Source organism: Spea bombifrons, chromosome 8 (genome assembly GCF_027358695.1).
Source record: "Spea bombifrons isolate aSpeBom1 chromosome 8, aSpeBom1.2.pri, whole genome shotgun sequence".
Taxonomy (NCBI): domain Eukaryota; kingdom Metazoa; phylum Chordata; class Amphibia; order Anura; family Pelobatidae; genus Spea; species Spea bombifrons.
The window spans coordinates 45,138,635-45,151,248 of NC_071094.1; the positions used below are offsets into that span (position 1 = coordinate 45,138,635).

A 12,614-nucleotide genomic window follows, 5' to 3' on the forward strand; every position below is an offset into this window, starting at 1 on the left:
CACTGTTAGAATTTTCACAATAAATTGAGACATAAAAGGCTGCAAGAATCAAACAAAACTGAAATATTTCTAAATTATTTAATGTAAAAAATAATAAAAATTTATATAATCACTTAAAAACTAAACCGTGCCGCTTTAAAATTAATATTTTTATTTATTTACATTTTTTTACGTATTAATTTTTTCTTCTATTTGTTTTTTTCTCTATTTTTTATTTTTTTTTCTTTTATCCAGAACCGGTTCTGCGGTAGAAATGTCACAGACGCCATCCTATTGCAATCCGCGGTGAAAGTGACGCCGGTGTCTGAAAGGGTTAAACATGTCAGAAGTTGCAAAACAGCTTCCTGGAGAGGGGGGGGCAGGCGTTACATGCCCGGGGAGGGGGTAATTGTCAGGGTTTGGTTCGGTGCAGAGTGATGGGTGTCGTGTTACCGGCTGCGGACTGAGCGCTTTCTCCGGTGGGTGACGGCGGCTTCCTGCGCAGGTAGGATCACCCCAAACCCCTATACCTGGGGGCAATTCCTAATCCCCCCGTCAGAGAGGCACTTAGAGGGGCAACAAGAGAGCAAGCTCTTTGCCCCAGGATCTGGGAGCGATGGTCACGACGATCGCTGTAACGACTCAAACCTTAATCAGTCGTCGGTCTCGGCTTAGATTCAGGAGCCGTATGTCTATCCCATGCATGTTTAATCCCCTCACTGTATTACCCTCTACCACCTCTGCTGGGAGGCTGTTCCACGTATCTACCACCCACTCAGTAAAGTAACACCTACTTAGTGTCGATGAGACGTTACACTGAGTCGGGGCGCTCGCCGGGTCTGGCTGTAATCAGTCTCATCTGGTGTTATTTGATTGCAAGCTCTTGGGTCAAGATTTTCATTTTCTGCTAACGTTCTGTCAGATTTGTATTTATGTTACTAATAGATTGCAAGCTTTGGTCACAATCACTGTATTGGCCTCTACCACTTTTGCTGGGAGGCTGTTCCACGTATCCACCCCCCCTCCGGATTTTCGGGATTGTTTTGGGTGGTTTCACGCGGAATGTGCGATATTTCGTTGTTAGAGATTTTGGGGGAATTTGACGGATTTGGCAGATTCCTTCGATTCCATGCTGGTTTTCCAGGCTCCGGAGACGGGGGTCACTGGTTTGGGGCGGAGTTAGTTACTGGAATGCGCAGTAAATGCGGGTCCTGCAGGATGACGACACGTTGGGGGATTATTTACAACGTGAAAAGATTCTAAATTGTCCTGTCACCATAGCAACTGATGGAATGCCCCAACCAGCCCGAGGGTCTAAGTGTTTGACTCCAAGGTCCTCTGTCCTGTTACCCCGGATCAGGAGGGGGCTCTCTATCGGGGGTCTCTTTCTGTCTATCGGGGGTCTCTATCAGTCTATCTGTCTTTCGGGGGTCTCTTTCTGTCTATCGGGGGTCTCTTTTTTGGATACTTTGTGTCCTGCTGCATTTCTGTGAGGATTCCGCGCCTCTCTCTTAGGTTTCCCTCTATGTCTGATGACGGGGCCCTGTGGACCGTCAGGGGCCCCGTGGACCGTCAGGGGCCCTGTAATTCCTCCACATCAGGGGGTGGTGGGCAATCTTTTGGTCTTTTTACTCGTTTTTGGACAAGCGGAGACGCGTCGCCCCCTCAACGGGCAACATAACCTCCCAGGCATGCGTACACAGCCCCCCCAAGACACCGCGAGCCGCCACAGCCCGGATACCAAAGACATCTGACCGGACCCTGGAGCCGTAAGCCTCTCCCGTGCATCCTCTACCACTTCTGCTGGGAGGCTGTTCCACGTATTCCACCACCCACTCCGTGAAGTAACATTCCTTTCATTCCATGTCAGCCTCTAGTTTTAGATTTCTTCTCTTTAGTGTTTTTTATTCTTTACCCCGTATTTGGAAATCGCGTTGGCCTCTGGCTTCATTTAAGGCGTAAATTTATAATAAATCGCATCCTTTCTTTACTTCCATTTGGAATTTTTTTCCGTGGATAATTATGAATAATATAATTTTTAAGAATTTTTTATGTGTAATTGAATAATAGAAAAACCACCTGCCATTCCCATCCTCACCAGCAGAGGTCGCCGGAACCCCCCCTCTCTCTCTTTAGTATAAACCTTAAAATAATAAGAGTTTTTTATGGGTTTTTTATTATTCAATTTTCCTTTTTTTCCCCCCTCTTTCTTTGTTCAAAATTTTACATATTTTGGTCATATTTTAAACAAAAAACACGCTATGTGGAAAATGCAAATAAAAAAAAAAAACCGTATTAGAAACTAATACATTTTGACATAACATTTAAGCAGAATTTATTTATTTGTATTTTTTTACACTCGGGATTAGCAGTACGAGAAAACCTTTTCTTTTTTTTTTTTTTTTTTTTTTTACGAAAATCAGGATCAGAAACCAGAAAGAACAATAGAAGTTTCTGGTGTTTTTTAAACAAATTGATCAGATTTTTATCCTCTTAACCCCTTAATGACAAAGCCCGTACATGTACGGGCGCAAAATGCATTGTTTTCAATGGGTTTTGGGACCGCCCATTGTCCTTAGGGGTTAAATGTGGCCTAATTTGTAAAAAAACAATGCAGCAAGATAAAGCCGTGATGGCGTTATCACCGAAAGCAGTGGCGGCTGTGAAGTATCCGGGAGAAGCCCCTCGGCCCTCGCGCTAATCACCCAAATAAACATCACAGCCCCCCTTTGTACAGCGCTGCGGAGTATGACGGCGCCATACAAACCAATGGATAATAAGATGGAATTGCTGCAGTCACAGGGTCTGTGTGCTGGGCTATAAAGGGTTAATGTCGAAAGGGTATTGGGGCAGAGGATTGGGAATGTTGCCCCTCGGTAATGCTCGGGCCGGGAATTCCCGGAATTCTATTGGTTGAATGGATGTGATTGACGGCTCAGTCAGAGGAGACAAAAGCGGCCCAAAAACCTCGGAAGGCTCTTTTTCGGATCACTGAGTGTTTGTCAGCAGCTAAAGGAAACCAGGAAGGGGTTTCAAGGAATCAACGACATCAAATCGTTCGTTATTTCCACGTCTTTATAATTTCTGGAATCCGATTCAAAATCACTTATCAGGAATATTTACTTTTTTTACCCCAGTTGTAGTTTTTGCCCCATAATATGTTTTCAGCCGTTTGTGTGATTCTCGCTCTGTTATCCAACCCCCGATCTACTAAACACCGCGACTCCTCAGCATACTGCCTGCGGGGAACAATAGAATGCCTCAGTCTTAATCACCCAGCCAGACTCTCTGACTAATGAAAGTCTATAGTTGTTAATACTGTATACAGCGCTGGGGGTTATATTACTGTATACAGTGCTGGGGGTTATATTACTGTATACAGCGCTGGGGGGTTATATTACTGTATACAGCGCTGGGGGTTATATTACTGTATACAGCGCCGGGGGTTATATTACTGTATACAGCGCTGGGGGGTTATTACTGTATACAGCACTGGGGGGTTATATTACTGTATACAGCGCTGGGGGTTATATTACTGTATACAGCGCTGGGAGGTTATATTACTGTATACAGCGCTGGGGGTTATATTACTGTATACAGCGCTGGGGGTTATATTACTGTATACAGCGCTGGGGGGGTTATATTACTGTATACAGCGCTGGGGGGTTATATTACTGTATACAGCGCTGGGGGTTATATTACTGTATACAGCGCTGGGGGGTTATATTACTGTATACAGCGCTGGGGGTTATATTACTGTATACAGCGCTGGGGGGTTATATTACTGTATACAGCGCTGGGGGTTATATTACTGTATACAGCGCTGGGGGTTATATTACTGTATACAGCGCTGGGGGTTATATTACTGTATACAGCGCTGGGGGGTTATATTACTGTATACAGCGCTGGGGGTTATATTACTGTATACAGCGCTGGGGGTTATATTACTGTATACAGCGCTGGGGGTTATATTACTGTATACAGCGCTGGGGGGTTATATTACTGTATACAGTGCTGGGGGTTATATTACTGTATACAGCGCTGGGGGTTATATTACTGTATACAGCGCTGGAGGTTATATTACTGTATACAGCGCTGGGGGTTATATTACTGTATACAGCGCTGGGGGGGTATATTACTGTATACAGCGTTGGGGGGTTATATTACTGTATACAGCGCTGGGGGGGTATATTACTGTATACAGCGTTGGGGGGTTATATTACTGTATACAGCGCTGGGGCGGGTTATATTACTGTATACAGCGCTGGGGGTTATATTACTGTATACAGCACTGGGGGGTTATATTACTGTATACAGCGCTGGGGGGGTATATTACTGTATACAGCGTTGGGGGGTTATATTACTGCATACAGCGCTGGGGGTTATATTACTGTATACAGCGCTGGGGGTTATATTACTGTATACAGCGCTGGGGGGTTATATCACTGTATACAGCGCTGGGGGGTTATATTACTGTATACAGCGCTGGGGGGTTATATTACTGTATACAGCGCTGGGGGTTATATTACTGTATACAGCGCTGGGGGTTATATTACTGTATACAGCGCTGGGGGTTATATTACTGTATACAGCGCTGGGGGTTATGTTACTGTATACAGCGCTGGGGGTTATATTACTGTATACAGCGCTGGGGGGTTATATTACTGTATACAGCGCTGGGGGGTTATATTACTGTATACAGCGCTGGGGGTTATATTACTGTATACAGCGCTGGGGGGTTATATTACTGTATACAGCGCTGGGGGTTATATTACTGTATACAGCGCTGGGGGGTTATATTACTGTATACAGCGCTGGGGGTTATATTACTGTATACAGCGCTGGGGGTTATATTACTGTATACAGCGCTGGGGGGTTATATTACTGTATACAGCGCTGGGGGTTATATTACTGTATACAGCGCTGGGGGTTATATTACTGTATACAGCGCTGGGGGTTATATTACTGTATACAGCGCTGGGGGGTTATATTACTGTATACAGCGCTGGGGGGTTATATTACTGTATACAGCGCTGGGGGTTATATTACTGTATACAGCGCTGGGGGGTTATATTACTGTATACAGCGCTGGGGGGTTATATTACTGTATACAGCGCTGGGGGGTTATATTACTGTATACAGCGCTGGGGGTTATATTACTGTATACAGCGCTGGGGGGTTATATTACTGTATACAGCGCTGGGGGTTATATTACTGTATACAGCGCTGGGGGGTTATATTACTGTATACAGCGCTGGGGGGTTATATTACTGTATACAGTGCTGGGGGTTATATTACTGTATACAGCGCTGGGGGTTATATTACTGTATACAGCGCTGGGGGTTATATTACTGTATACAGCGCTGGGGGGTTATATTACTGTATACAGCGCTGGGGGTTATATTACTGTATACAGCGCTGGGGGGTTATATTACTGTATACAGCGCTGGGGGGTTATATTACTGTATACAGCGCTGGGGGTTATATTACTGTATACAGCGCTGGGGGTTATATTACTGTATACAGCGCTGGGGGTTATATTACTGTATACAGCGTTGGGGGGTTATATTACTGTATACAGCGCTGGGGGGTTATATTACTGTATACAGCGCTGGGGGGTTATATTACTGTATACAGCGCTGGGGGGTTATATTACTGTATACAGCGCTGGGGGGTTATATTACTGTATACAGCGCTGGGGGTTATATTACTGTATACAGCGCTGGGGGTTATATTACTGTATACAGCGCTGGGGGGTTATATTACTGTATACAGCGCTGGGGGGGTTATATTACTGTATACAGCGCTGGGGGTTATATTACTGTATACAGCGCTGGGGGGGTTATATTACTGTATACAGCGCTGGGGGTTATATTACTGTATACAGTGCTGGGGGGTTATATTACTGTATACAGTGCTGGGGGTTATATTACTGTATACAGCGCTGGGGGGGTTATATTACTGTATACAGCGCTGGGGGGTATATTACTGTATACAGCGCTGGGGGGTTATATTACTGTATACAGCGCTGGGGGTTATATTACTGTATACAGTGTCGGGGGTTATATTACTGTATACAGCGCTGGGGGTTATATTACTGTATACAGTGTGGGGGGTTATATTACTGTATACAGCGCTGGGGGGTTATATTACTGTATACAGTGCTGGGGGGGTATATTACTGTATACAGTGCTGGGGGGTTATATTACTGTATACAGTGCTGGGGGGTTATATTACTGTATACAGCGCTGGGGGTTATATTACTGTATACAGTGCTGGGGGGTTATATTACTGTATACAGCGCTGGGGGGTATATTACTGTATACAGCGCTGGGGGGGTTATATTACTGTATACAGCGCTGGGGGGTATATTACTGTATACAGCGCTGGGGGGGTTATATTACTGTATACAGCGCTGGGGGTTATATTACTGTATACAGTGCTGGGGGTTTTATTACTGTATACAGCGCTGGGGGGTTATATTACTGTATACAGCGCTGGGGGGGTTATATTACTGTATACAGCGCTGGGGGTTATATTACTGTATACAGCGCTGGGGGTTATATTACTGTATACAGCGCTGGGGGTTATATTACTGTATACAGCGCTGGGGGGTTATATTACTGTATACAGCGCTGGGGGGGTTATATTACTGTATACAGCGCTGGGGGTTATATTACTGTATACAGCGCTGGGGGTTATATTACTGTATACAGCGATATGGAATCTGCAGGCGCTATTAAACTGCCCCCCCCCGGTCTTTCTTTGGAGGTAAATTTGTGGCCCGGGGGTCTCGTTGGCACCGCGGTGAGAATAAGCATTGTTATCGGGGGTCGGGGAGGAACAATGAGCAGAATAGCGAGACCCCAAAGTGTGAAAGGCGGATAATCACACCGTCCCGTCGCCTCGTCAGCGCACAATGGAGAGCCGTCACCTCGTTAATCTAATTAGTTCTCTCGCTCTTTAGGAGCCGCGGCCGACAATCGCTCGATGGCACGTAAAGAGTTAATTTCCTCCTCTTTATTCACGCTCCGAAGAAGACACCTGGTGGAAATTATTAACCTAATCAGTGCCGGAGGACCGAGACGCTCCAGAGGGTCAGAGGCTTAAATGTAATGATAGGAAGTTTTATTCTACTGATAAGGTACTAGATAAGTGGAACAGCCTCCCAGCAGAGGTGGTAGAGGGTAATACAGTGAGGGTATTAAACATGCATGGGATAGACATACGGCTCCTGAATCTAAAACGAGACCGACGACTGATTAACGTTGAGTCTTTACAGCGGGAGTCTAGGTGGGCCGAATGAGGGCCGATCTGCCGGCAGGTTCTTAAATTTCATTAATTCATAGAATTTTGGATTATTATTCTTTTAACCCCGTGATCACAAACTGCGGGACATGTGGAGCTTTTACTCGGTTTCCCATGCCCCAGGGAAGGGTTAATGGCTTAATAGGGGGTAATAATTATATCACCTAAATGAGGCTAAATCACCCCCCCAGGAGGTCGTTAGCCGCGTCCGCTGCGAATCTCCGCCTCCCTCCTAAATGGGTGAAAAAATTCATTTTACGGGAACCTGTTTGGGTTAACGGCTCTTCCAGTAAATACTCAGCAAAGGGAGGCGAGGCAGGAAGTATTCGCTGATACATAGTAGTGCATACGTGGGATGGCCTTCCGTCAGACACCAGCAAAGCGGCAGCTCCAGATATTCTGAGACGTTTATATTGAAATTCTATGATTTGGTTTAGAAACCCAGAACCAGCCAGCAGATCGGCCCCATCCGGCCCCCGTCTAGTCGCCCGTTTCTCCTGCTGTAGCGACTCGAACCTTAATCAGCCGTTGGTCTCGTCTTAGATTCAGGAGCCGTATGTCTATCCCATGCATGTTTAATACCCTCACTGTATTTACCCTCTACCACCTCTGCTGGGAAGCTGTTCCACTTACCTACCACCCTCTCAGTAAAGCGGAGAAGAGACTTTGTAACTTTTGAGGTGTTGCCGGGGGATTTGCCGAGTTATTTCAGGTTGAATAATGAGGATTTTGGCTTCTTTGTGTTCCTCGCCTGTTTTGTTTGATTAATGAGATTTTTGTTAACGCTTCGAGTGCCGGAAACAAAAGCTGCAGCGCGACGTCCGCCAATGAAGAGCCCAGAAAATGTAATACCCCCGGGGGGGCAGATAACAGCCGGAACGGAACGAGATTCTGAAAGAAAATGAGATTAAGCCGGTGATTGAGATCTCGGCTCTTTGTGGGAAGGAAGAGGTTAATAGAGAACAAAGGCTTTGGAGGCTGATGATGCCCCCCTGCCCTGCCCCCCCGGGGCTGTTTGCAGGAGCTGGGAGGGCGTCAGACGCCTTAAAAGATCCAGAGACCGAGGAGGATCCTGACGCTGAGAAGACTCCCGGCCGCCGAGGACGGATCTGCCCCGGAATCACAGGTAAGACGCGCTCCGGGGGGACTCTGCCCCAGTGTCAGGGCGACGGGGCAGATTCTGGGGGGCACACAATCCGACTCCTTCGTATTCCCCCCGCTCTGATCATATAGAAGACCCCCAGTATGTTATGGCTGATATTCCTGCTTGAATGCAGGTGACTCCGTTAAGTGTATCTTTAAATAATGATTTATCTATACATTATACAGGGGGCCGGTCACTGATTTATCTATACATTATACAGGGGGCCGGTCACTGATTTATCTATACATTATACAGGGGGCCTGTCACTGATTTATCTATACATTATACAGGGGGCCGGTCACTGATTTATCTATACATTATACAGGGGGCCGGTCACTGATTTATCTATACATTATACAGGGGGCCGGTCACTGATTTATCTATACATTATACAGGGGGCCGGCTCACTGATTTATCTATACATTATACAGGGGGCCGGTCACTGATTTATCTATACATTATACAGGGGGCCGGCTCACTGATTTATCTATACATTATACAGGGGGCCGGTCACTGATTTATCTATACATTATACAGGGGGCCGGCTCACTGATTTATCTATACATTATACAGGGGGCCGGTCACTGATTTATCTATACATTATACAGGGGGCCGGCTCACTGATTTATCTATACATTATACAGGGGGCCGGTCACTGATTTATCTATACATTATACAGGGGGCCGGCTCACTGATTTATCTATACATTATACAGGGGGCCGGTCGCTGATTTATCTATACATTATACAGGGGGCCGGTCACTGATTTATCTATACATTATACAGGGGCCGGTCGCTGATTTATCTATACATTATACAGGGGCCGGGCTCTGATTTATCTATACATTATACAGGGGCCGGTCATTGATTTAACTATACATTATACAGGGGGCCGGTCACTGATTTATCTATACATTATACAGGGGCCGGTCACTGATTTATCTATACATTATACAGGGGGCCGGTCACTGATTTATCTATACATTATACAGGGGCCGGTCACTGATTTATATATATATATATTTTTATTTGTTGTGTGTTTTTTATTAATGTGTTGTGGCTTTTCGCTCTGGTTTCAGGCGCCCGTTGAAGCGAGAGCGCCCCCTTCTGCCATGGCTTGTGAACAGACCTGCAATTACACCGGCCGCTTCGAGGCGACGCTCTTCCCCATTACCTACTCGGTGGTTTTTATCGTCGGCCTCTTCGGGAACTTGGCCGCCGTCGGCGTGATCGTCCAGCACGTGAAGCGAGGCAATGTGCTCGGCGTCTACCTGGCCAACCTGTGCGCCTCCGACCTCATGTACATCTTCACCCTCCCCGTCTGGATCGCCTACACGGCCAAGGAGGACTGGCTGTTCGGTGCCCTGACCTGCAAGATCGTGGGCTTCTTCTTCAACGCCAACCTCTACACCACCATAGCGTTCCTGAGCTGCATCGCCGCCGACCGCTTCGTAGCCACGGCCTTCCCGTTGCGCTCCAGGGGGATCAGGAGCATGAAGGGCGCTGGCGTGGTTTGCGGGGCCGTCTGGTTGGCCATCTTGGGTTCCCATTCCTACTTCCTGAGCCGGGATGACCTGTTTACCTCCAGTCAGAACGTGGAGCTCTGCTACGAGAGGTACCCCATGGAGAGGTGGATGGCCCACCTCAATTATTTCCGAATATTCGTGGTCTTCCTGATCCCGCTGGTTCTTCTGGTGTTTTCTTATTGTTCCATCATCAGAGTCATCCATCGGACGTTTGGACTGGACACGGAGCAGAAAAGGAGGATCACCGGCCTTCTGATTTCCATGACCGCCATCTTTGTGCTTTGCTACCTTCCCTACCACGTGGTCCTCTTCATCCGCTCGTACGTGAGCGACAGCGGTTACTGCAGCTGCGACATCGAGAAGAAGGTCCGCCCGGCCTATCGAGTCACTTTCGCTCTCACCAGCCTCAGCAGCGCCCTCGACCCTTTCCTCAACATCTTCGTCAGCGACGGGGTGATCCAGGACCTCCTGGTGGAGCTCAAAGCCATCGGCCTTTATCTAAGGTTTCGGGGGAGAAGTAAGAAGAACGTGTTGAGCTGTGTCAATGCCGTGTGTAGTGGGGTGACGCAGAGAGACAACGGGCTTCTGTGCACACAGGAGAACGGAGCGCAAACAAGGCTTTAGTCAACGCAAGACAACCGCCGAGTGGTTCAATAAACAATGAACAATGGGGCCTTGTAATTCCACCTGAAGGATAACGGTCAACTCTGAGTCATCGCAATGATTTTTCAAAGCTCCTCGCTGCTGCTAGAAGTCTAGGACGGGATCTCATCTCAGAAGCTTTGAGGAACCATCTATTTAAGGCCAAATGGACGCCGAAAGCCTGGCATGGATCATCCAATGCCACCCAAAGGATAATGGTCAAGCCGGTCGTCTCCATGACTCTGGAGACCTCCTCGATGCTTCAGCATGTAAACTCATCTCAGGATCTTTGAGGGACCTTCGCATTTCTACTCAACTAGGAGAAACGGTCCATTCAAGGCTGAATGGACACCGAAAGATTGGCCTGGATCACCCAATGCCACCTGAGGGTTAATGGCCAGGCTGGAGTCTTCTCGATGAAACGTCCAGCATGCAACCTCAGCTGCGTTGGGTCTTTGAGGGACCTCCATATTCCTTCTCAAATAGGAGAGACGGCCCGTCCAAGGCCCAAGGGACAGCGCCAGCTTGGCTCGGACCACCCAACAGCCCTGTCTCCACCAGACAAAACGATACAGTGTTATGTAAATTATTGTACATTTTTAAAGTTGCCTTAAAAAGACTAAATATTAACCAAAAAGTGATTATAAGATTTACGATTTATTGTCTCCGGCGCGCTGTTCATTGAATCCGCAGAAACGCCGTTGTTCCGTATTTTACATTCCCGTTCGTGTCGGGGCAGATCTGTGCTCGTTTTTTTGTTTTTTTTTTGCACTGCAATTTTTTTTTTTTTTTTTAATATTTTTAGTAATTTTACTTTTTTAATTTTTTTTAGCATTAACCCTTTAGTTGCACGGGTGGGATTCTGTACAATAGTCTTGCGTTATCTTATAATTAAACTCCGAAAAAGACTGGTTGTGCGACTTTCGAGGTCACGGAAGGTCATTAAAGAGACGCCGAGGAGTGTTGCCAAAAAAACCTTTTTCTCACGACGCTCCTTTTATGTATTAAAGAAAAAAAAAATCGATAAAACAAAAATATATTTCAAATCTACTTCATGGAAAATCAGGGATCTAAAACATTCTATGTAGTTTAATAGCATCCAATTTTTGTTGTTGTTGTTTTTATTTCTTTTGGAGGGGTTTTGTTTTTTTCCCTCCCTTTCATTGAAGGCTGTCGCCAGCCACCCGGCTTTCTTACAGGACGGGTAATCGGCGCGTTCTCGATCGGCTCTCGGGGGCTTCCATTATCCCTGGAACTTGGTCCGGCGGAGCGGGTGGGGGGGGGTCTCGCCATCAGGACGGACGGCCTCTATTAATTCAGGAAGTTTTGGGGACGTTCTGTGGCTTCTGTAGAGAGGGCCGTTCTGGAGGATCTCTCTAAAACCACCGGCCTCTTCAAAAAAAAATAAAAAAATAAAAAAATGAAAGAAATAAATCCTAAAAAGCTCGAGAAACATTCCGAAAAGTCTTATTAATGTTGAGAAAAATGTCTGAATTATAACTTAAAAACACTTTGGCAGTATTTTTGTACTTTTCTGTCAAAGTTCTATTATTAAAAAAAAAACAAAAAAAAACCTCTATTTTAGTTTATTTCTTAAAAAGTCTGACTGCAACCATAAAATGCTCCGTGTAATATATATATCATTTTTTATTATTATTTTATTTTATGGTTTTTTTTTATGGGTGCAAAGTTGCGCGACTTCCTGCGAGCAGCAGAACTCCTGATTCTTCTTCACGCGGCTGGAGCGTTTTTTGTGTTTTTGTTGAATTTTTATTATATTTTATTATATATGATGAATGGACAGGACTCGGTGGTCTCTTGGCCGTGTTTTGTCGATGCAGAACGTTCTTCCGCGCGGCGTTTAGTAGAGTTAATAATACTAATACATTTTTTTTTCTATTATTAACCCCAAAATGAGCTTAAACAAACCGCCTGGATACTTTGTATCGGCTCCGTCCCCCCGGGAAGCTCTTGGCTTTGATCTCCTTTTATTATTTTCCGCCGCGGCGGTTAAAG

The 12,614-nt window shown here is 46.0% G+C and overlaps 1 protein-coding gene across 2 annotated transcripts; it reads left to right on the plus strand.

Moving 5' to 3' along the window:
• The first annotated feature begins 417 nt into the window (after positions 1 to 417).
• On the plus strand, positions 418 to 10,914 carry LOC128503431 (G-protein coupled receptor 4-like). 2 transcript variants are annotated; one of them, XM_053473513.1, is made up of 2 exons: positions 418 to 484; positions 9,510 to 10,914. In XM_053473513.1, the coding sequence occupies exon 2, from the start codon at positions 9,543 to 9,545 to the stop codon at positions 10,578 to 10,580; it is 1,038 nt and encodes a 345-aa protein (XP_053329488.1). In that variant the 5' UTR covers positions 418 to 484; positions 9,510 to 9,542; the 3' UTR covers positions 10,581 to 10,914. The 2 variants fall into 2 exon arrangements, with proteins under 2 accessions (XP_053329488.1, XP_053329489.1); XM_053473514.1 differs by lacking the exon at positions 418 to 484 and adding an exon at positions 8,213 to 8,413.
• Positions 10,915 to 12,614: the final 1,700 nt, after the last annotated feature.